The 24,143-nt window shown below is 52.5% G+C and overlaps 2 protein-coding genes across 21 annotated transcripts in view; both read left to right on the top strand.

Annotated features, from left to right (window-relative positions):
* Camk2g (calcium/calmodulin dependent protein kinase II gamma) overlaps nt 1-13,379 on the top strand; it is a 61,867-nt gene extending 48,488 nt beyond the window's left edge. For 4 of the 18 annotated variants that reach the window (XM_052733539.1, XM_052733541.1, XM_052733540.1 and 1 more), the window contains 8 exons: nt 1,732-1,800; nt 2,964-3,008; nt 5,477-5,525; nt 6,716-6,829; nt 8,817-8,892; nt 9,262-9,356; nt 10,689-10,933; nt 11,409-13,379. In XM_052733539.1, coding sequence (XP_052589499.1) covers nt 1,732-1,800; nt 2,964-3,008; nt 5,477-5,525; nt 6,716-6,829; nt 8,817-8,892; nt 9,262-9,356; nt 10,689-10,921 — 681 coding nt within the window. In that variant the 3' untranslated portion in view covers nt 10,922-10,933; nt 11,409-13,379. Of the gene's footprint in view, nt 1-1,731; nt 1,801-2,963; nt 3,009-5,476; nt 5,526-6,715; nt 6,830-8,816; nt 8,893-9,261; nt 9,365-10,688; nt 10,934-11,408 lie in introns of those variants that run through there. The other 14 variants (XM_052733545.1, XM_052733542.1, XM_052733549.1 and 11 more) reach the window with 5 other exon arrangements.
* A 320-nt stretch (nt 13,380-13,699) lies between these two features.
* Ndst2 (N-deacetylase and N-sulfotransferase 2) lies at nt 13,700-24,077 on the top strand. 3 transcript variants are annotated; one of them, XM_052733537.1, is made up of 16 exons: nt 13,707-14,024; nt 14,627-14,722; nt 17,069-18,402; nt 18,596-18,683; nt 18,908-19,062; nt 19,225-19,410; nt 19,684-19,812; nt 19,936-20,118; nt 20,207-20,303; nt 21,962-21,982; nt 22,067-22,190; nt 22,323-22,497; nt 22,702-22,872; nt 22,966-23,075; nt 23,231-23,333; nt 23,431-24,077. In XM_052733537.1, exons 3-16 carry the CDS (start codon nt 17,401-17,403, stop codon nt 23,554-23,556), a joined length of 2,670 nt encoding a protein of 889 aa, XP_052589497.1. In that variant the 5' UTR covers nt 13,707-14,024; nt 14,627-14,722; nt 17,069-17,400; the 3' UTR covers nt 23,557-24,077. The 3 variants fall into 3 exon arrangements, 2 of the variants coding, with proteins under 2 accessions (XP_052589497.1, XP_052589498.1); XR_008217114.1 differs by lacking the exon at nt 22,966-23,075 and having other exon boundaries at nt 13,700-14,024; nt 23,431-23,451; XM_052733538.1 differs by lacking the exon at nt 21,962-21,982 and having other exon boundaries at nt 13,714-14,024.
* Nucleotides 24,078-24,143: the final 66 nt, after the last annotated feature.

Genomic DNA, 24,143 nt, shown 5'->3' with positions numbered 1-24,143 from the left:
CAGGCATGAGCAGCTGCTTCCTAGGGGCCTGACATTCATTCAGTAGGCAGCCATGTAATGAGAAAAGCTAATGGTTGGTTCCTGCCTCTAAACCTTGTTCTGTGAAAATCCCATTTTCCTGCTAGGCCCAGGGTTGTAGCCTGCCCACCCAGCCCTCGAGGAACAGCTACACTGAAAGACTGTAGTAAATGCATCTCTTCTCATGGGACACAGGGTACCTAGGGAATACAGCAGCCTTGTCATTGTGAAACTATCCATTAGAACCAGAGGTGTGGCCACTTGGGTGTTCACTCAGCCCTCTGCAGATAAGGCATGTCTTACCACGGAGTGCTCATCCTCATCCACTGCAGAGGTCTTAATGTCAGCTGGGCTTTGCAGGCTGGGCATCCCTCTCCAGTCAGCCCCAACCAGGAAATCAGCATCAGTAGCTGAGCTAAGAGAGCGCTGCCCTCTGCTGTCTCAGGGTAGAACACAAGAGAGCAGTTGCTGTGATTTTTTTCCCCCCATTTTGGACCACAAGGGCTCTTCTCCAGCTTACAGATTTCAATATCATCTTGTAGTACTTGATGTTTACTCAAGATTCCATGCCTAGCTCCGAGTTTGAGGCCATCTCAGCCACTAGTTGGAGTGATATAGCTTTAGATCTGGTCCATGAGGCCTTTGGGCAAGATGGAAGAGTCTGGATACAGTCTGAGAGTGCGCTAGGAGAGAAGAAATGCGTTCTGGCTATCAGCATATCTTCACTTACGCTCTGAGTAGAGGCACATTTGTCTCCGTGCCTATTGGGGAACTCAGGTGGCCAAGCGAGACCTCCTTTGTGTCTGTGACCCCACTGGGCCCCAGTGAGACTGACAGGAAGAGGCAGGGTGCATTGCTGTGGTTCCCTGCACTGGAGACTGGCCTGTCCTCTCTCCCCAGCCTCTCCACACTCCTTGACTGTGCCACTCGACAGCATTCTAAAAGGCAAGGACATATCCCTGGTGGTCGCAGTTACCACTAGGAATACTGGCTTGCTGGGCAGCTTGTTCTTTCCTGGGACTGAGTACTGGGACTACACCCACAGGCACCACTGAGATTTGCCTGCCCTTCCTCAGAGCTCTGCCCTCACTTCCAGCTGATGAAGGCCAAGATTTTATCAGGTGGAAGATGAGGATCGCAGTCCTGTCCCCTGAGACCTGTGGCTCCATTTTCTACTCAGAGTTGAATTCCACCCGCTTCCTCTCTGGACACCACCTCCTAGGCCAGCCAGGCACTCATGCTCGTTCCTTCCTGCTCTTCATACCAGGCTTCCGGCTGGTGTTTTAAGGGGGAAAGGAAGTGCAGGTGCCGGGTAGGGGCCACAGGGGAACCAGAGTTCTCAGTTTTACTCTGCTCAGTCACCACCCCTCCACCTGTAATGTGGGAAGGAAATCCTGAACGTCTTTGGGTCTGGTGTGACTGTAGTGACGCCGGCACCTGGAGTAGCCAGCGCTTTCTGGAGAGGTGCCTTAAAACAAGTCTTTGGCTAGTCCTCCAGTGAGGGTGCCTCCAGAGCTAGGTCTCTGGGACTCCCCAAATTCTCCCTTTCTCAAACCATCTCTCTAACCATTGTTCCCATGTGCATAGTGTTCCAGTTGCCACCCCAGGCCTGGCACCCCTGGGCCAGACCAGGGGGCAAGGGAGGTCCGGGAGTCAAATCTGAGCAGCGTTGGTGACCCTGGAGGAACTAAACCATCTGTTTTCTTGTCTCAGCCACAGAGCAACAACAAAAACAGTCTCGTAAGCCCAGCCCAAGAGCCCGCGCCCTTGCAGACGGCCATGGTACCTCTGACTACGGCTTCTCCGCCTCTCACCCTGGCTGCCTCCTGCCCCTTCCCCCCTTCCTCTTCTTGCCTTCCCTCCCTAGGACGCCTCAGCTTTTGTCATTTTTTTGATTTCCATAAAGCAGACTGCTCTGTGTGCTGCCCCGCAGGCCCCTCCCCTTCATTCTCCTGCTTGGCAATGCTCCATCCTGCATGGCGGAACCACTGCTCCTGCACCTTTTGCTGTTGGGGAAGGAGTGAGCAGGGCTGTCAGCTAGGCCTCCCGCCCCCCCAAACTGGCACCCTCAGTGGGTCTGCTGTGGGGGCCAGGGAGGTAGGTGAAGTGTTTTCAAAAGCAAAGGGTAGGAGCTCTCTTGGTACCTGATCATTAGTTCTTGGAGGCCTCCCTCTCCTTTGCAGAGTCAAGAACAGGGACGAGGACTGGGGTTCCCCAAAGTGACTCTGGTCCCGGAGAGCACCTCTGTTCAGTTCTGTCCGGGTTCTTCAGTGGGTACTGTGTACATCACCGAGCTCTCCAGTGCTGGTGCAGGCTAGCTGGCTGCTGAGCTAGCACGGAGCACCCTGGGAAGAGAGGGACAGACAGACGATCGTGCCTGCCATGCCGTCCACTTCCTGTGGACCCTCTTGCCACCTGGTGTGATGCCATCGGGTCATCTAGGGAAGGCAGAAGGCGTGTGAAGTGGGCACCTCCCTGAGCTTAGCTTGCCGAAGGGACATCCTAGGTCTTTCCGGGGGACTTTCTGCTTTCCCTGTGTCCCCGTCTTCTGTACACCCCTTGATGAACACTGTTGGCAGGGCCTGACCTGCGCTCTGAATCCCACAGCTCCTCTTGTGTATTTGCCCCGTGGGGCTCCCATCTAGGAAGAGCTCTCAGACCCAGTGAGATTCCAAGTGCAGAGGCCCCTGTCCTCTCAGCTTCCTGAGAGCCTGCCTCTTCTGCGCTTCTCTTTCCCAGCCAGGACCGTCAACTAAATCCTGGGTTGCCTACCTCTCGGACCCTAGTTGAGCCAGTATATTTTGTCTTACAGGGATGGCTGGTGGGCAGGCCTCAGTGGTCATCATAGGGTCTCTAAGGGTACTTACTGTGTGAGGGTTTGGGGATCCTTCAGGGAAGAGCTCAAGTCCCCAAATCCGGAGGGTAACTTTCATCTTCTCTCGCAGGAACCACAAACCACCGTGGTGCACAATGCTACAGATGGGATCAAGGTGAGTGGGTGGGTGGTCCCAGGTCCGCCCTGCTCGCTCTCCCAGCAGGAAACAAGAGACTGAGTCACTGGGCTCCGAGACTTCTGTGGCTGTTACCTACAGGTTGCACCCCAAGGTAGAGATGTTTGTGGAGTCCAGTTTAGAGGTAATAACGGGCCTGCTGGTTGCTCCATTCTGAGGAGTGGTAAAGCTTTGACCATTCTTGAGCCCAGGCTTTAGGATCAGATTGAGCTGGTGTGACTCTTGGCTTTAGAGCTCTGAGCCGGTCACTTAACCATTCTGTGCCACAGCTTTCTTGTTCAAGTTCAGGACAGTGATAGTAAACTCCACGAGTTAAGTTTAGTGAGGGAGCTGGAGAGATGGTGCAGCAGTGAAGAGCACTGGCTGTTCTTCCAGGGGACCCGGGTTCAATTCCCAGCACCCACATGGCAGCTCACAGCTGTCTGTAACTCCAGTTCCAGGGTACCCGACATCTTTATGTAGGCAAAACACCAATGCACATAAGTAAATAATAGTAAAAGTATAGTGAATATTTTTATTTTTTTATTTTATTATTATTTTTGTTGTTGTTGTTGTTTTTCGAGACAGGGTTTCTCTGTGTAGCTTTGCGCCTTTCCTGGAACTCACTTGGTAGCCCAGGCTGGCCTCAAACTCACAGAGATCTGCCTGGCTCTGCCTCCCGAGTGCTGGGATTAAAGGCGTGCGCCACCACTGCCTGCTCTCATTAAATTGTTTTTTTTTTTTTTTTTAAATATTCGCCGGACGGTGGTGGCGCACACCTTTAATCCCAACACTCGGGAGGCAGAGGCAGGCAGATCTCTGTGAGTTCGAGGCCAGCCTGGGCTACAGAGTGAGATCCAGGACAGCCACCAAAACTACACAGAGAAACCCTGTCTCGAAAAACAAAAACAAACAAACAAAAACCCAGCTGCACATGGTGGCACACTTGTAGTCCCAACATGTACAACATGTAGGGGGTATAAACGGGACATCCTAGACAATCTGGCTGGTTAGACTAACCAAGTTAGAAAGTTCTGAGTTCAGCCAGAGACCTTGCCTCAGTGAGTAAGGTGGAGAGCAATTGAAGAAAACAAACGTGTCAGTCTCTGGCCTCCATATATGCACGCACACCCCTACATACATGCATACCACACACAAGTCAGCTCACACCCCTACATACATGCACACCATACACACACACCATAAGTCAACTCACACCCCTACACACATGCACACCATACACACACACCATAAGTCAACTCACACCCCTACATACATGCGTACCACACACCATAAGTCAGCTCACATCCCTACATACATGCACACCATACACACACACCATAAGTCAACTCATACCCCTACATACATGCACACCATACACACACACTCCAAATGGGGCAGAATATAACCAGACCTTGCAGTATATGGAGCATATACAGACCTGCTGTATAGAGAGGACAAAACAAATTTCCGTGGGGTGGGGGGGATCCGGTGGATAACATACCAGTAATCAAATAAGATAAAAATCCAATAGTGATAAGTGCTTGGAAGAAAGTGGTACAAAGTAAAGAGAGTGAACAGGGCCTTTAATTAAGTGGTCGGGGAATGGCCTTTCAGGAGGGGCTATCTGAGCTAGAAATGAAACATCAGTGGGAGGGAGGCAGACAGGCAGGCTGCCAGCCAGAGGACTTGGCCTGGGTAATGCCCGAAAGAACCAAGCAGAGCTGAGCTTAGTGAGCAAGGGCCAGAGGAGTAGGAGAGTCAAGAAGGTGGAGAGCGGGCAGGGTTTTCAGTCCGGGTTACTTTTTGTACTTTTCAGCACAGGGTCTCACTCTGTAGACCGGGCTGGCCTCGAACTGACAGAGATCCACCTGCCTCTGCCTCCGAAGCGCTGGGATTAAAGGCGTGCACCACCATGTCTGGCAGTGTGGTTTACGTTTATTCCAGCAGCATAGAGAAGCTCCTGGGAGTTGTTTTTTTATCAGACGAGAAATGAAATCTAGTTGTATCTTGTACATTCACTGTGACCACATCACAGACAAGAACTCTAAGGAGAAGGCAAGAGTGGCAGAGAGGGGGGAGGTGGAGACTGGGGTAGTGGTTCAGGTATGAGACGGTAGTCGCTTGGACAGATGGTAGCTCACGGTGCATCTGCAGAGAAGACAGACCCTGGATCTGTGTTAAAGGCAGAATGCTGGATTTGGTTTTGCCTTGACCGATGGGGATGTAAGAGAGAGGATGATGCAGGATGAGCTAAGCTGTAGCATGAGTGATTAGGTGGTGCCTTGTCCTGATGTGAGAGCCTGGGAAGGACATCGGGACCTGAAGAGTTTCTGATCGAGGAGCAAAGGGTGAAGCAGGAGCTGCTCGCGCTGCGCTCCTCTGGGCACCTCGTGCAGGAGCCCGCTTGTTCCCCTTCCTCCAAGCAGCCGAGGACTGACCCTCGGCCTGTTCTCTTTGGCCCGCAGGGCTCCACAGAGAGCTGCAACACCACTACAGAAGATGAAGACCTCAAAGGTAGGTGCTGGCCCTTGGAGGGGAAGGGACCCCAACTGCGACCCGGGCACTTCAGCCTTGGTGGGCCATCTGTCTTTTCTGTCCCCGGAACTGGAATGGGTGCCTCCTTACACTATAGGAAGGCTTGACCGAAGAGCTACTTTCCATGCACTGAGACATGAGGTCCCTGTCTGGTGTTAGTGACCAAGCAAAAAGGGCTTCTCTTTTTTTTTTTTTCACCAAAGTCTAGACTAGCCAGATTTGCTGTTTGTAGGACCAGCATTGAGAGAGCTGTTCCTGTTGTTAACAATGGAGCATCCCAGAGCAGGGGCATCTGCAGAAATTGGTCCTGGCTTTCCCAAGAACAAGATAATGTCTTAGGGTTTGGAACTTTGAGTTTTTAAATGAGGACAAAGGGTTGTGGTACAAATCAGTGGTAGAACACTTGCCTGGCCCAGCACCTCTCCCCTCAAAAAAAGAAAAACAAAATAACAACGAAAAACCACCAAGGACGGCCCCAGAATGACTGGGATAAGTTGGCCACTCTGGTCCTGAGTTCTGGCCAGGAGTGTTAGAATTAGAACTGATCTGGTGTCTGAAGCTACATTCAGCTGTCTTTGTCGGCGTGTGATGACCGCTACCCGAAACTTTGAGCCTGGCCACAGTGCCAGGAGCTGTAAGGAACATGGCGGCCAGACCAGTGGGAATCTCTTCCCGCTCTTTGGGTTGGCCTCTTGGAAGTTGTGCTTTTGCTTTCAATAAGTGACCATCAGAAAAGGTAGGACGTAGGGCAGCACCATGTCCTAGGGCGCCAGAAACCTTGAAGCACATACATAGAAGTTAGCGCACTGCTGCGCATGAGGTCAGATCAGTTCGACGTGGACAGAGTAAGAGGCGCCATCCCTGCTGGCCTCGTGGCCTGGCCCCTCCTGAACGTCTTCTGGGAGCAGGGGTTGTACAGGCTGTTTTAAGGCTCCTTTGGAAGCTGCAAGCCTAGGTCTACGCGCCTTCGCAGTGTTCCTAGCTGGGAGGCCTCTCTGGCAGAGGCAGCCAAGTGGGATGTGGTCCGGCGTCCCCAGCAGCCCCAGGCGTCCCCTTGCCCCGGCTCTGCAGTGCCTGTGGCGTGGGTCCTGTTCGGCTTGCTCGCTCACCTGCCTTATTCTGTTTGTTTTGGCTGCTCTGCCTTGCCCTGCCCTGCCCTGGCTGGCTAGCTGCCCCGCTCCGCACTGGGAATGGCAGCTTGGTGCCCGAAGGACGGAGCCCCCGGGACAGAACAGCCCCCTCTGCAGGCATGCAGCCCCAGCCTTCTCTCTGCTCCTCAGCCAGTAAGTGTGAGGGAGGCACAGTCTGGCTTCCAACTCCCTGGCTCTTCCTGAAGCCCCTCAGGGATTTCCCCATAAAGCTAGTCAACCTAGCCCAGCTACCTGTTAGTCAGTTTTAGGGGCATGGTGTCTGCCAAGGGCGGGGGCCTGCTGGAGGCCTAGTCCCCAGCAGGCCTGAGTTTGGAGCCCAGAGAAGAGAAGAGTGGGTGGGAAACACGGTGTGGACGTGGGGAGTAGAAAGCCACTGGGATGTGTAGCAGGCCTTGCTTTGGCAACAGCTAAGAAAAACCATGAGAAGTCGGGTCCAGGAGGGCGGGACTAAGGGCAGTGGCGCATTGCAACAGCCTAGGAATTGTCTTGGGGTTTAGCATTTCCTGAGGCTCAGCCATATTAAGAGCATGAGCTCTGAATGAATGAGACAGACGTGATTTTGGATCTGAGCTAAGTGTGATGCTACACAATTATAATTTTAGCACTCAGGAGGCTGCGGCTGCAGCCAAACGATCTCCATTGAGTTCAAGGCCCGTCTAGCTGCACAGTGAGACCCTGTCTCATAAGGAAACATAAAGTCCAGCTATGCTACCTTCAGAAGTCTGTGAGGTGTCTGAGCTTCCTCGAGCTTCAGTTTCCCTATCTGCTAAGTGGGGGTTGGTGAGGGGGTCCCCACCCACTTGCAACCGCAGTAGTAGTTGGCAGGGTTCCTGAGACTCATGTTTATGTCTGTAGTTCTGTCTGTGTGAAAGGACGCCTCTCTTGGTTTCTTTGCCCCACAGTGTATCCTTATAGAGTTTCTAAATTCAGTCTTCTTCACCCACAGGACCCTAGTCAGGTCCTCCAGATAAACTTAATGGAACTCAGGGGCAAGTGTTGTGTGGACATAGCTGCTGACTTCTCCGGGGAGAGACTAGAGCTCTGGGCTCCCCGGAAACCCTCCCTCAGCGGTCTGTGGCGGTCCCTCCTGGCTGCACCGTTAGCTATGCTCTTCCCTCCCAGACCCTCTCCTTGGCTATGCTGGCCCAGCTACGCCCGGCTGGCCGTCTTCTAATGCTCACGTTTGTCTGTCTTGCAGCCTCTTGCGCCTGTGAGGAAAGGCTTGTGGCCTGGACCAGCCTGAGGCTCCAGTTACAGTCAGGGTTAGCCTGAACTCAGTCCAAGCTCGCCCTTACGCTAGAGACACCCCCTGCTAATAGTGGCTCTGTCTGTAAGTGAGCTACCCCCAAGAGCAGGATGTCACCATGTGCCCCTTGGGTAGGGAAGGAGGGCACCAAACTTCCTGCCTCTCAGTCTTGTCTTGGTTGTCGCATCCTGACGTGAGGACTGGTGTAGGTTTCTAGTTTTTCTGAAGCTTATCCAAGGGCAGTGTAGTGTGCTACACTAGTCAGAGGTTTTCACAGTCCCAAGATCCTTTATCCCAGAAAAGCCCCGATGGAAGAGACGAGTGGTATAAAGAGCACCAAGCAGCCGCCACAGCACTCTGTTCATCCTTTGGGAACTTCATCTCCAGCTTGAGTGTGCTCTCGGGCAGGTGTCCAGGACTAAGTTCCGGACCACTGAATAAGGGCTACAAGTGGGCTAGTAACTGCGACCTGACTGAGCCCCTTCTGGTGAGAGACAGAGAACAGCCGTCCCTAGCGTTGCCGCTTCTCAGAGAGTCGAGGCTTGCTAAGGATGGAATACACAGACTCTGACACATCACAGGCGCCTCAGCTGTTAAAAACAAGATGTTGTCTGCAGCATGGTTGTTGATGGAGATGTGCCAAAGGCCACAGATCCATAACCGCTGGATGGGCTTAGAAAGGAGGTAGTCCTTGGTTCTGCAGATGCCGGAAGGGATGGGGTGAAAGGTGGGCTTACTCCTCCTGCGCAGGGCCTTAAGAGACAGGAGGAGGATGTCTTTGATCACAAGGGATCCCTGAAGGACTGAGGAGGGCTCTCTTGTCCCTTGGGAAGTTGCCCAGTGAGTAAATTGGTGGATTTTTCCCCCTAACAGTTCGAAAACAGGAGATCATTAAGATCACAGAACAACTGATCGAAGCCATCAACAATGGGGACTTTGAGGCCTACACGTGAGTAAAGACTTGTTGCCTTGAGATGCTGTCTCCCAAGTCCACCTCTGCTTCCCAAAAAGTGTCTGTAATCCTGGGGAAAGGGCAGGCTGGACCGTAAGCCATGTCTGAGTCAAACCCTAAACCCGTAGGCTAGGACGCCTTCCAGGTAGATTCTCCACAGCTGAGCCTGCCCTATTACCCTGACCTGGGTAAGGAGCAGGACAGCTGAGCGGCTCTGCAGGCAAACCCCGAGGAGTGTTGTCAGATGTAGCCAACAGCGAACCTTCTACGGGACAGACAGCTGATGAAGAAGGCATCCAGTTCCCATAGAGGCCTGACGGGCTGTGTTTTTGCCCCCTACCCCACCCCTGGCCCTCTCTTCTGCAGGAAGATTTGTGACCCGGGCCTCACTTCCTTTGAGCCAGAAGCCCTTGGTAACCTCGTGGAGGGGATGGATTTCCATAAGTTTTACTTTGAGAATCGTGAGTGGGTTCGTGCTGCTGATATACTCCTGCCTGCCCCTCTTCCCCGCCTCTGTCCCCGCCTACCCCTTTACCCTAGTTGCCCGCCTCTACCTTCTCTGACCTTCCTGCTGCATCCTGCTCTGTGTGCCCGCCTCCTTGTGCCCTGCTGGCTTTTCACGAGCACTGCTCCAAAGACAGCGCCCGTTCATTGGCAGCTGTGTCAAGGCACTGTTGATCATCCACACCTTTAGGGCCACTGTACTCCTTTAAACCCGGCTCTCCAAGACGGTCTCAGCAAGTAATAATGAAAGGTCTGTGTCTGCAGGCTTCACAGTAAAGGAACTTAAAAACAGGATAAGATTGTGTAAGCAAGTAACAGCGCTAACCGTGATTTGTGAGGTCAGAAATTGTGGCTAGGCTACCCTGGACATTGAGGGAGCCAAGCTCTGGATGGGGGAGATTTACTGTCTGAATCGTTCCCGGAAGTCCCACAATTGAATCATCGCAAGCTCCGTCTCTTTCTCTACTTTGCGAGACCCGGATTTTTCCCTCCTCTTGTCCACTTTATCCTAGGCGTCTGTTAGTCTGCCCTGAGTGATACACTGTAACTGTTTTCCTCACCTACTCTCCACGTCTTAGCTGCCTGTAATCCCTTAGCTATCCGAGTCATTTTTAGTAGCCAGAAGCACTGTTTATGTTAGTTCTAAGGAGGTCTCTTGCAGCCTCTGTAGCATGGGAATGAACTAAAGCAAGCGGAATGGAGCCTCACCATATGTACGGCATATGCTGATAATGGTAGTCCAGCGCTCTTTGCTTTTCCAAACCCAGGGAACCCTGGGAGCTGGGGGAGAGCCGAAACTAGGTACTTTGGCGATTTTCAACTTGGAGGCGCCTTTTCGTTTTAAGTCATAAAATGATTTTGAATGTATTGCTTTCATGATTTTTCCTCTCCAGCCTTAGGTAGGGGCAAAATAAGCTTAGAAAAACCACAGGCTTTTATTAGAGACACATGGGCCTGAGTTTAAATATTTGATTTGATTTGAGTCTTTTTCCTTCCTATAGTGAAGAAAATAATAGCAGTGAGCAAATACATCTCTTGCATGTAAAGCCTCAGCACAATACCTAATGAAAAGAGTAGCTGCTGTTACTGTTACCCATATTTCTCTCCCTTTTGGATGAAACTAATGTAATGGGAGAGCTTGGCTTCTGGGGGAGGGGGTGAGTGGGAGCACTTGGGGATTCTAGGAATGGCTGCTGGAGCTAAAGTCAAGAAGGTGCAGCCCGGCAGGAATATGTGAGTACCCAAGCCTTACGCCCACTGCCTCCCCTTCCCTGCCCTGCCCCCTGCAGTCCTGTCCAAGAACAGCAAGCCCATTCATACCACCATCCTAAACCCGCACGTCCACGTGATCGGGGAGGACGCAGCTTGCATCGCCTACATCCGGCTCACCCAGTACATCGATGGGCAGGGTCGGCCTCGCACCAGCCAGTCCGAGGAGACCCGGGTGTGGCACCGCCGTGATGGCAAGTGGCTCAATGTCCACTATCACTGCTCAGGGGCCCCCGCCGCACCGCTGCAGTGAGCTCAGCCACAGGTGCACCTGGTGGGGAGAGGGGACTGGGCAGGGAGGGGTGGCCTGGGACAGCCGGGGTCAGGGGAGGAAGAGAAGGGTCAGTGGGAAGTGGCACTCTGGGAGGAGGTAGGGGCAGCCTCAGAGGGGTGCCAAAGACTGGGCGGGGCGTTTTGACAGACCCCAAACTTGGTGCATGCGGGCTTCCCCTTGCTAAGCCCCGGTTTCTTTAGTTATCAGAAGAGGGAGAAAGTGGTGCCTACCTCCATTCCACAATGAATTAATCGTGAGTGTCCAGTAAGACACTATACATAAAGCACTTAGTATGTAAAATACTCAGATGTGAGGCAAGGCTGTGTTTAAACACCAGCTTCTCCCCGTTCTTTGCTTGTTCAAGAGGACTTAGCCATGTGTTTAGTGGACTGGAACCCCGGGGATTTTATCTGTACTCCTATTGTCCTTCTCTGTTCTGTTACCACCTCGTGTTCTGTTTTAACAGGGGCATTAGGAGATTCCAGCTGGAGGATGAACCTTCGCAGCCAGTGACTCTGGAGGGCCTGAGTGACAGCGGCAGTCCTGTTCGTTTGAGGTTTAAAACAATTAAATTACAAAGCGGCAGCAGCCAATGCACGCCCCTGCATGCAGCCCTCCCGCCCGCCCTCCCTGTCTGTCTCTGCTGTACCGAGGTGTTTTTTACATTTAAGAAAAAAAGATTGTTTAAAAAAAAAAAATGGAATTCATACCGTGATGCGTTTTAAAACAACTGATAGCCCTTGGGCTTGCAAGAAGGCAGGAGTTTGTGTGACGCTCATCCAGGCATGAACAGTGGGCTCACCCACCAGCTTTGAAGAGGTGAGCTTGGCCTCAGGCCCCCGTGGACTCAGGGGGACCAGGCAAGGACTCTTGACGGAGCTTTGGGAGCCATGGTGTGGTTGCAACTCCAGAGGTGGCCTGATTACCCCAGGTCTGGAAGTGACTTCTTCAGAACATGCAGCGACACCTAGAATGAGATGAAGAAAATGTCGTGGCTCTCAGACCTACTTGGGAGAGAATGCAGCGCTCCCAGCCTGCCTGCTGTGGAGGCAGCTGAGAAGCAGAGGCCTAGGACGGAAGGCCTGGACTTTGCTGTGCTGTTCCAGTTAATGTAGACAGAAAGAATTGGTGCTGCACGAGTGTGTCCGCTGTGAAGCCGATGAGAAGCCTCGTGTTAGTCCGACATGCACTCACTCATCCATCTCTTCAGGATGCACAGCGCACGTGGGCCCCGATACCGAGTCCCGATTTCTGCAGATGGGAAGGGGGAGGGCTTGCTACTGTGCTTCCTGTTGGTTTTCCTAACTTAGCAAGGAGAGATCCAGACCTTGGCCAGGGCTCCTTTTGCCACCTTTGGCAATCTGTTTCTGCGCTGATCTGGGCCATCTTTGTCTTGCATTTTCATGGTGGTCCCCATGCTGACCCTCATCTGGGCCTGGGCCCTCTGCCAAGTGCCCCTGTGGGATGGGAGGAGTGAGGCAGTGGGCTAAGAGTTGGTGGTTGTTTCTATGCATTCTGGCTGCCCTCTGGGCTGCCTCCCTTCTTCCCATGCTGCACGTCCATCTCTTTCCCTGTGTTTGAGATTGAACTGACTGCTTGGGTGAGGAGTGTCCTCTTTAAAGAGGCCTCTTTACTGACCAACTGAAGTATAGACTTAATGCTGGACAATCTGCATGGGCATCACCCCCTCACCTGCATGTACCCAAAAAAGGGGTCCAGAGCCAAGGCTTCTACATTCATTGTCCTGTGCTCAAGGAGTTCCATTCCAGGAAGAAAAGATCTGTACCCTAAGCAGATAACAGAGAAGATAATGGAGGAGCAATTGGCTTGGTCTTGGTTCCCCCCATCAAACAACTGCATAGTATCTGAATTGGGGGTGTGAGGGGGTGTAGATTTCAGCTCCCTGGATGACCTTCGGGAGGCACAGGAGCTGGGAAAAGACAGAACTACAGGCTTTGGAAGCAGCTGGGAAGAACAAGTTCATGGGTGCTGGTGCTTGAATTTAGCCAGGCTCCTCAAGCATCTTCTGCATGCCTCAGACCCTGGACCCTAGTCCCTTGCTGCCCTGCAGCCTGCAGCGCCAGCCCACAGATACCTTCACCACGGGTTTTGGTTTTGCTGGCTTGAAGACAACAAATGGTCTTAGCGCTCATTGAGACCCATAGCTTCATATGGCTGCTCCAGCCCACTTCTTAGCGTTCTTACTCCACTTCTGGGGCTAATGTCAGCATCTATAGACTATTAATAGACTATTTAAAACAAACAACAAACCAACCACCTTTTAAACAGGAAATGGAAGGCATTTGATGCAGAACTTTTGCATGATGACTTAGAAATAATTTAAAAATTAGTGTTTGTTCTGAATGTTGGTAGTCCCTTCATAGCTTTGTTACAATGAAACCTTGAAGATATTTAATAAAATAACCTTTAAACAGTCCATTGTGTTATTGCTGTTGGAGGCTCGGGGCCAGGGGCTTGCGTGCCAGGGCTTCACGAGGAGACAAACATCTTTTCCCATTCCCTTGGGGCGGGGAGAAAACTTAGTATAAACTCAGCCTGGGCGGCTGAGTCTGGGGCGGCTGGGAGGAAGTGGGCTCTTAAGTGGCGGCCTGGTGGCCCCGCCCCGGTGGGAGGTGGCCCCACCCTCGCTGCTCGGGCGCCCTCCCCCTCGGCGGGGCTGAGTGGCCGGGCCTGGGCCCTGGGCCCGCCCCGACGCTCCGCAGACGGTGCCACCCGGCGTGGAGGAGGGGGTCCGCTCGGTAGGCCGCGCGCGAGGCCGGAGGTGCCGGAGGCTGCGGCCCCGCTGGGCGCTGCGGAGGGCCGTTGGCGTCTCCCCCCCCCGCCGACCCCGGTCGCGCGGCGGCCACGCTCGGAGAGCGCGCGGACCCGAGCGGGCGCCGCGAGCCGCAGCGCGCCGCCTCCCCCTGGTGGAAGCGGTAGTTGGGCCCGGCTGCGGCGGAGCGTTCGCTCGGCGATGGCGGAGTCGCCGCGACGCGGCCCGAGGCCCCGCGAGCTGGGAAGCCGGGCGGCCCCGGGACGCGGCGGGGCCCGGGGACAGCGGGGACGCCGCCCCCTCCACAGGGTGAGCCATCCTTGAGAGCACGCTCCGGTCCACGGTCGCCCTCAGTTTTCCCCATCAGACTTCCCGGGAGTGTCGCCACCGTAACCACCCGCGGGGTCGTGCTGGGCGGCCCCTCATCCGGCCCTGTGCGCCCCTTGCCAGGCGTCCCAGCCGCTGGCCTCCCCCCAGTCCCCTCCTTCGGGTCACTCCGCCTGGGCCACGACCGGCCTCTTTCAGCCGGTGCCTGCCTGGATGTCAACTCTCGGCCGCGCCCCTGCCCCTTCCCTCCGGCTCCCCCACCTGTGGGCGCCTCGTTTCTTTGCTGAGCGCCTGGTTCCCGCAGGAGGTCCCTCTGCCATCTAGGCCGGGTCCCCGGTCGGTGTGCCTTCCCCCCACAGCTGCAGCTCTGCCGTCTCCCCAGTGGCGGGCCCACACCTCCAGCCCTCCTCCCTGACCCCGTATTTGCTGTCCACTTTGGATGACGACCCTTGGTTTTCTCCTTCCTCGGAAACTTTCCACTGCCACACACATGTTCCTCCTCCAGCGTTAGTCATTCCGCTGCTCCCCCCCCCCCCCAACAGTTCTCACATGACCCCCTCCCTAAATCGTACTGCTTCCTCTAGGTATGAAGCTAAAATGCGGTTTGTTACAACACGAGAACTTGACAGGCCTGACCTTTGAATCCCAGTTCCTCCACGGACGGAGCTTTGTGATAGTGGGTAAGTTATTAAACTTCTCTGGGCCTGAAATTGTGTGTGTGTGTGTGTGTGTGTGTGTGTGTGTGTGTGAGAGAGAGAGAGAGAGAGAGAGAGAGAGAGAGAGAGAGAGAGAGAGAAATGGAACTAATACTAGTTATGTGCATTTTTCCTACCTCTTAGAACTGGTACAGTTCTAAATCAAGTGCTTCTTGATTTACGTCCTGATAAACCTTTAAAATACCCTGAATTAAAAATGCGTAGAGTACACCCAACCTATTAACCACAGTAGCTTATCAGTGCCCTTTGCGGTGTGATGTCAGTTGCTCAACATTGTGGTTGTGTGGCAGAGGAGGAACATACACTGTCTAGCATTACAAGAAGAGCTTTGTTTGGAAGTCCACTACCTTAGGAAAGGGTCAGAGTTCCAGGGCCTGGGGCTGTAACTCCAGGCAGAGCACTGGCCTAGCCTGCGCGAGGCCGTGTATTCCATCGCTGGCACTGAAAACCACACCACAAAACGATTTGAAGAACGCTTTATACTAGATGTTTATCGTTTGCACATCGTAATAAGTGGAACCGTTTTAAATCTGGGTCTGTCTGCATGTGCAAAGCCCTCAGAAGAATGCCTGACAAGTAATAAGCGTTGACTAGAACTGTTATTAACTTGGGTGATATATGTGAAGTACAACGTGCTCTCAGTGAGCTCCCACTTCTCCTCTCCTAAAGTTGTCTCTGTTAGAATTCAGCTGTTCCTGCCAGACAGTGGCGGCGCACACCTTTTGTCCCAGCACTCGGGAGGCAGAGGCAGGAGGATCTCTGAGTTTGAGGCCAGCCTGGTCTACAGAGCGAGTTCCAGGACAGCCAGGGTTACGCAGAAAATCTCTGTTGGGGGGGGGGGGCGGGGAATTCAGCTCCTCCCATGATCTACACCTCTCCTCCTACTGTCTCTTCCTCCCCTGCCATTGAATTTAGATGCACGGTATGCATGGGCTTCGCTACTAAACTAAGACTCCAGCCCCATCAGTTTTTGTTCCGTCTCCCAGCTCTCTATGGCAATTAGTTTTACCCAGGCCAAAGCTGAACTCTAAATCAATCATCCTAAATCATGTGTCTGGATTCTGAAGGACCTTGTCCCCACCTGTCACCACTGGGATGGGTGGTAGAGGGGTTGCCCGCTCTTAACCTCACTGTGCGTGGCTAAGATAAAAAGGCACTGAAAACTTGCGGCAGTCTGTGTGAGAAAAAGAGGCCGTCAAGTTTGAGCTCCTTAAAACTGTTTTCGGATCATCTGCCCCTGATTCGCTGTCTGTAGCTGGACCCCATCCCTCACTGTCCTCCAGGCTAGCTCAGGGATGCGCCTGTGCGCCTCTGGAGTGAGGACGTGGTAACAACACCTTGGTTAATTCAGGAAGGAGGGGTAGAAATGGACAGGGAGAGAGTCTGGAGTCGGCTTTCTGGCTTTTCTTAGGTACTGGTGACTTTAATCTTTTCTCCTGATTCTGGCGTGGGTGAAGTGAAGGGTATGGAGGACTGATTTTTTACAAGTGGTGTCAAGGAAAGTCTCCCCAGTTCTGGACTCAGAAACTAATAGAATTGTTAACTCTCACCGTTTCTCAAGTTCCTCCACCACAGTGTCCTCATGACTGCTAGTTCGTTAGTACCGTTGGGTGTGATAATGGGTGTGATTGATGTAGAAGATTAAGACTCATGAGTTTTCTCCTATCTGATGTTTCATTGGATCATGAGACTTCTGAGACGTGCCGTCTCTTATAGAGAGCCCACCAGAGCTTCTGCTCATTGGCAAACTGCTCCGTCTCTGGATGGGAATTCCTTTCAGAGTAGACCTCTGTTCACCCTCTTGGTTGTTTGGTCTCTGTGGATAGGCTCTTTCATAACTTGAGTTGCTGCTGCAGCTTGAGCAGAAGGGAATTTGGACATTCATTTGGGTATTCTAAGAAAGAGGACGAGCTATGAAGCCAAGGTATGGGATTCAGCTTGTATCTGTCTATAGAACAAAGCATCTGGGCCGGGGAGATGGCTCAGTGGGTGAGGTGCTTGCTGGGTCTGGATTCCCAGGACCCGTGAAAAGCCGGGGACTTGACGGTACACATCCCCAACACGGGGACGTGAAAGCAGGCAGATCCGGGAATTTGCTAGCAAGCATTCGAACTGGAACAGAGAGCTCCAGGGTCAGTGAGAGACTGTCTCAAACATATGAGAGCAGTACACACACGCACACACGGGTGTCCAGGCATGCGCATGCATAGAAGAGATCATCTAGTGAGCAGGGGCTAAGAGATGGATAAGGAGAATGGTTAGTGGTAGACTTTCAAAGGAAGAAGTAACCCACTGATTTCTGTTTTACAGAGTGTGGGGCCGCCATGCTTGTGGACTTTGCTGATTTCTGATGTGAAAGCCTCCACCAGAGCTGAGGAAGCTCAAGTCTCAGCTTAAGGCATGGGCCAGGGGGCCATGGTGACCTGAGACCGGTGGGTTCTGTCCATTGCAACCTGTTGCTCCTCCACCTCCCTATCCTAGATTAAAAGGGTTTGTGTCCATCTCATCAGGGAACTGACCCTAAGAGAATCCCTTTCCCGTATTTTTCTCTTCTTCTGCCCTACCAAGACCATTCCAGCCCACAGAGCTCCTACCTCCCATCTCCTGAGGTGGTCCCCGTCGCTTCCTCATTTCCCCTCGCCATGCTCCAGCTGTGGAAGGTGGTACGCCCTGCTCGGCAGCTGGAACTGCACCGCCTCATACTGCTGCTGATAGGTTTCAGTCTTGTCTCCATGGGATTCCTGGCTTACTATGTGTCCACCAGCCCCAAGGCCAAGGAACCCTTGCCTCTGCCCTTGGGAGACTGTAGCAGTGGTGCAGCTGGCCCTGGCCCTGCACGGCCACCAGTCCCACCTCGACCCCCTAGGCCTCCAGAGACCACCCGAACAGAACCTGTGGTCCTCGTGTTTGTGGAGAGTGCATACTCACAATTGGGCCAGGAAATTGTGGCCATTTTGGAGTCCAGCCGTTTTCGTTATAGCACTGAACTAGCACCTGGCCGAGGGGATATGCCCACACTGACTGATCATACCCATGGCCGCTATGTCTTGTTCATCTATGAGAACCTTCTGAAGTATGTCAACTTGGATTCCTGGAGTCGAGAACTGCTGGACCGGTACTGTGTGGAGTATGGTGTAGGCATCATTGGCTTCTTCCGAGCCCATGAGCATAGCCTATTGAGTGCCCAGCTTAAGGGCTTTCCCCTTTTTCTATACTCAAATTTGGGGCTCCGGGACTACCAAGTGAATCCTTCAGCCCCACTACTATATCTCACCCGCCCCAGCCGCTTGGAGCCGGGACCACTGCCTGGTGACGACTGGACCATCTTCCAGTCCAATCACAGCACCTATGAGCCGGTGCTCCTTGCCAGCCATCGGCCAGCTGAGCTCCCTGTGCCAGGACCCGTGCTTCGGCGGGCCCGGCTCCCCACTGTGGTCCAGGACTTGGGGCTTCATGATGGCATTCAGCGGGTGCTGTTTGGACACGGCCTTTCTTTCTGGCTTCATAAACTCGTTTTTGTTGATGCTGTGGCATACCTCACTGGGAAGCGCCTCTGCCTGGACCTTGACCGCTACATCTTAGTGGACATCGATGACATCTTTGTGGGCAAAGAAGGTACTCGCATGAAGGTGGCTGATGTTGAGGTCAGTTTTTCTTTTCCTCATATGTTTCATTTTGCTAGAAAATTGACAAGCTCTGGCTGTCAGATTCTCTGCTTTGATTCTGAGCTGGTCATAGATAGATTCTCTGCCTTTTATAGTTGGAAAGAAAGCTACTTACTATCTATTTCTCAGCCTGTTGTCTCCCGATTTGAACTTTCTCTACGATTCTTTCCAGGCTCTGTTGACCACCCAGAACAAACTCAGGACCTTAGTTCCCAACTTCACCTTCAACCTGGGCTTCTCGGGCAAGTTCTACCATACTGGTGAGCTCACTTCCTGTTCTGACCAACTTCAGCTTGATCTGTCTCTTAGTATTGACGCTGGGCACACAAGTTGGAGAAAGGGACAGAGTTTAGGGACATGGTGCAGGGATGAGCTTGTGACAGACTTGGGTTGGCATGGGTGGCTGGAGAATACACCGTCAGTGGGCCCTGGGCAGGGGTCAGTAATTACAAAACCAAGGACAATCAGCGTGTGCTGCTGCCAGGGACCGAAGAGGAGGACGCGGGGGACGACATGCTGCTGAAGCACCGCCGGGAGTTCTGGTGGTTCCCTCACATGTGGAGCCACATGCAGCCACACCTCTTCCACAACCGCTCTGTGCTGGCTGACCAGATGAGACTCAACAGACAGTTCGCTCTGGTGAGCCTTCTGACTCCCTTTCCCAGACGCTCTCCCAGACAGAACCCTTCCTTGTTAGCCCTCCCTCCCTAATGGATACCCTTTCCTACCCTTTCCAGTTTCCTTTCTGTGGAGGCATCCCCACCCTCTTTACCCTCTACTGAGAGTCTATGCCATTCCCAGGAGCATGGGATTCCTACTGATCTGGGATATGCTGTGGCCCCCCACCACTCGGGCGTGTACCCCATCCACACGCAGCTCTATGAGGCCTGGAAATCTGTATGGGGCATCCAGGTGACCAGCACTGAGGAGTATCCCCATCTCCGTCCTGCCCGCTACCGCCGTGGTTTCATTCACAATGGCATCATGGTGAGGAATTCCCACTATAAATTTCAATCAAACTTTGAAATTTAGACAGCCTTTAACTGGCATTGACTTGTGACTTGTCAACTGCCAGCCCAAGGCATCCACAAAATAGGGGATAAAAATCATGATAATGCAGATAGTAAATTTTGTTACTATAACTTCAAACTGGGCCTCTATAAACTCAGGGAATCCCAGCGCCTCCTGACTTTGGTCCTTATGTGCTCTCCATCTCAGCACTCAGATCTCATCTATCCCTATACTTTCTTCTCCTCTCAGGTGCTCCCCCGGCAAACATGTGGCCTCTTCACCCACACGATCTTCTACAATGAGTATCCTGGAGGTTCTCGTGAACTAGATCGGAGCATCCGAGGCGGAGAGCTCTTTCTGACAGTGCTGCTTAATCCGGTGAGGTGCCCAAAGGGACCCAGAAGACTAGAGAGCCAAAGTGTTCTCACACCAGTGCCTTTGCTCACCAGAGCTGATTCTGAGATGGGGTGGCTGAGTCTCACGGCAGGCATCCTCTTGTAGATCAGTGTCTTTATGACCCATCTGTCAAACTACGGAAACGACCGCCTGGGCCTGTACACCTTTGAGAGCCTGGTGCGCTTCCTCCAGTGCTGGACACGACTGCGCCTGCAGACCCTCCCTCCTGTCCCTCTTGCACGAAAGTACTTTGAACTGTTTCCTCAGGAGCGAAACCCCCTTTGGCAGGTAAGGATGGAGCTCAGGCTGACAGAGATCTGATGGGGGTCAAGGGTTCCGAGATCAGTCCTCATCAGACTCGTGGCCTAACCTTCAGAATCCCTGTGATGACAAGAGGCACAAAGATATCTGGTCCAAGGAGAAAACCTGTGATCGTCTCCCCAAGTTCCTCATTGTGGGACCACAGAAGACAGGTAAACTGTCCAGTCGGTCTCTCCTCTGCTGCCTTCTCTACCTTCTTCTAATTAGCCAAGTCACTTGCTTGCGAAAAGGATTCATTTTTTAAAAAACTGAATTTATTTAGTGTGTTTGTGTGCATGTGTGTACACATGTGCAGGAAAACTTAAGGAATCAGTTATTTCCACCATGTTTTGGTGGGGTTTTTTTGTTTTGTTTTGTTTTGTTTTTTGTTTTTTGTTTTGGTTTTTCGAGACAGAGTTTCTCTGTGTAGCTTTGCGCCTTTCCTGGAACTCACTCCATAGTTCAGGCTGGCCTCGAACTCACAGAGATACGCCTGGCTCTGCTTCCCAAGTGCTGGGATTAAAGGCATGTGCCACCACCGCCCGGCTTCACCATATTTTGTTTTGTTTTTTTGAGACAGGGTCTCACTGTGTAGACTCATTCTGTAGACCAGGCTGGCCTCAAATCCACCTGCCTCTGCCTTCCGAGTGCTGGGATTAAAGGCGGTGCCATAGTGTTTTTTTAAATTGCATTTATTTAGTGTGTGTCTACACATACATGTACAGAATGAGGGAGTCAGTTTTCTCCTTGCACCATGTGATCCTGGGGATCAAACTCAGGTTGTCATACTCGGTGGCAAGTATCTTAATCCACAGAGTCACCGCCACAGCCCTGAGACAGGAATATTTCCCCTTAATCCTAGCTATATAGCACAATTATTTATAGAAAACAGGGCATAGTGGCTCACCTGTAACCCTAGCACTTGGGAGGCAAAGACGGGGGATTACATTGAACTTAAAGCCAGTTTGGGCTACATACTGAGTTCCAGGCTAGCCTGGAATACAGAAAGAAGACCCTGTTTCAAAAACTCAGAATACTAGCACTACTAATAAAGAGCCATCCATGTGTGCACCTTTGCAGGGGTAGTATACTGACAGTTTTCCTTTTAGTGTTTTGAGAGTTGAACCCAGGGCCTTGCACATGCTACCACTGTACTGCTCAGCTAATCGCCAGCTCCCATAGGTGGAATTTTTGTTTATTTGTTCAGTCTTTTGAGACAGGGTCTCATGTCACCCAGGCCAATCTTGAGTCCCCTGATCTCTTTGCTTCAATTATCCAAGTGCTGAGATTACATGTGTAAGCCACCGTGATACCTGGCTCCATCTGTAGAGTGTAAAAGAAAAAATAGGGCTGGAATGTTTGCTGAGCATGCATAAAGCCCTAGGTTTCAGCCCCAGCATAGCCAGTGTGGTGGAACAGGCAGGATCAGAAATTCAAGGCCATCCTTGGCTATAAGACAAGTTTGAGGCCAGCCTGGGCTGCTTAAGACCCTGTCTCAGAAATCTGTAAAATAGCCAGACACGGTTGTCCAGGCTTATAATTCCAGCTGTTTGGGAGGCAGAGGCAGCTTCAGTGCCTGCCAGCTACAGAATGTCTTCAAGGAAGCCTGGGCAATTAGTAAGACCTAATCTCAAAATAAGGAAAGTGAAAGGTCTGGGACTACAGCTCAGTGGAAGAGTATGCCCCACGTGTGAAGCCCTCGTCAGTCCCAAGCACCAGGGAAGGGCAGGGAGCTACATGCGATTCTGATACAGTGCAGGGCCAAAGCCACTGTTTTTAACCCATTCCTGGGCCTCTCTCAGGGTTTCCTTCTCTCATTTTACTTTGGCAGAGGGAGTTTTATTACCCACAAGTGAGTATTTTCTTACTTCCTTCAAACTCCGGCTGTTCAGCCCGCTGCTTTCCTGGAACAGGCTGGTCCTTGTCTTCCACACAGGCACCACCGCTATTCACTTCTTCCTGAGCCTGCACCCAGCTGTGACAAGCAGCTTTCCCAGCCCCAGCACCTTTGAGGAGATTCAGTTCTTCAGTGGCCCTAATTACCACAAGGGTATTGACTGGTGAGACTGGGCCCCTGACTGTTTCTCAGAGCAGCAGTGCCTTCTCCAAACATAACCCACTCCAGCTTCTGCCAGGACACAAACATCTGGTCTTGCCACTGAAACGTTTCTTTTTTCTGTGCTACTCTGTAGGTACATGGACTTCTTCCCTGTTCCTTCCAATGCCAGCACTGACTTCCTCTTTGAAAAAAGTGCCACCTACTTTGACTCAGAGGTTGTACCACGGCGGGGGGCTGCCCTTTTACCAAGAGCCAAGATCATCACTGTGCTCACCAACCCTGCTGACAGGGCCTACTCCTGGTACCAGGTTTGCTGAAGCTGGGGACCACTAGGCCTTAAGGGAAAGGTGGAGAAGGTAGTAACTGCCAGAGATACAGAAAGGAGGGAGGGTAGGGAAACTAAACTAGTCCCTTAGGGAGGGGTGGCTATGCTATTGTCACCAGACAGGAATATGGCCGGAATAATACTGTCCCATCACCAGCCCTAGCCCTTCTTATCCTTGGTTCTGCAGCACCAGCGAGCACATGGAGACCCAGTTGCTTTGAACTATACATTCTACCAAGTGATTTCAGCCTCCTCCCAGGCCCCCCTGGTACTTCGCTCCTTGCAGAACCGCTGTCTTGTTCCTGGCTACTACTCTACCCATCTGCAGCGCTGGCTGACTTACTATCCCTCTGGACAGGTACGATCTCCCACGAGCAGAGCCTTTGTTAGGGTCCCCTCCCTTCAGCCCAGTCTTAGGAATCTAGAGGGAACCACACCCCTGTCCCTTCAGTTGCTGATTGTGGATGGGCAGGAGCTTCGTATCAACCCAGCAGCCTCAATGGAGATCATCCAGAAGTTCTTGGGTATCACCCCCTTTCTGAACTACACGAGGACCCTCAGGTGGGAGAGCATGGTCTAAGGGAAAGAAGGTTTTGTGGGGAAGGGGGGTCGTTTGGAAGAGACATATCTCCTTATGGGCTGGGAGGGGTAGGGTGCATTTGTGGGGCTTGAATTTTTCTTCTCCTCGACATCTAATGGTCTGTTCCTTTGAGCAGGTTTGATGAAGATAAAGGATTCTGGTGCCAGGGACTTGAAGGTGGTAAGACTCGCTGTCTGGGGAAAAGCAAAGGCCGGAGATACCCAGACATGGACCTGGAGGTCAGTGAAACCGGGGACGAGGTTGCCGCTGCACCTCCAGGCCTGGCCCTGCTGCGCTCTTCACTGTTTGTCTCTCCTTTCACTTTTCTTCCCTCAGTCTCGCCTTTTCCTTACCAACTTTTTCCGGAACCATAATTTGGAACTATCAAAGCTGCTGAGCCGGCTTGGACAGCCATCCCCCTTGTGGCTTCGGGAAGAATTGCAGCATTCCACTGTGGGCTGATGCCCCCGCCTTCCCATACCAGCAAAAAGCCTGCTGCTTCACTGAGGGGCAAGCCTTACTTAGAGCAGGGCCCACAAGGGGGATTAGCGTGGCCTGGCCCGTTACCCCTCTACCTCAGTGGCCCCCCCAGGGCTGGAATGGCTGAAAAGGGCATCCATCCCTTTCCCATAGTTTTGGGGCCTAAAAAAAAGGGGCTTCCCTTGGTACCCTGTATTATGGTACTAGGTACCTTTGACCTATGAACCTGGGAGGTGAGGAAGAGAGGGTCCAGGGAGGGGGTAGAAGAATGTATTAATTCAGTGATTTCCCTCTTCATCCCTAGCAGTTTATCTGTCTATGCCTACCCATGAGAGGGCCCCTTTGCTACGGCCCCTTGAATCAGACAGTGGGATCTACCTGTGGCCTGGCCTCCCTAGTGTCATTCACATTGAATGGGGATGAGGTCGGACAGTTGCTCATAGAGCTGAATATGAGCCCCAGCTGTGGGCCAGAAATGTCCTTAATAAACATCCTTATTTTTCTCTCTTGTCCACTTCACTGCAGTGAGAACCACCCAGAATATAGCAGTATCACAGCTCTTCTACACA

The sequence above is a fragment of the Peromyscus californicus genome, unplaced genomic scaffold, assembly GCF_007827085.1.
Source record: "Peromyscus californicus insignis strain IS unplaced genomic scaffold, ASM782708v3 Scaffold_12__1_contigs__length_115047231, whole genome shotgun sequence".
Lineage (NCBI taxonomy): Eukaryota > Metazoa > Chordata > Mammalia > Rodentia > Cricetidae > Peromyscus > Peromyscus californicus.
Note: the sequence above shows the minus strand (reverse complement) of the source record. Positions and strands in the feature narration are given on the sequence as shown.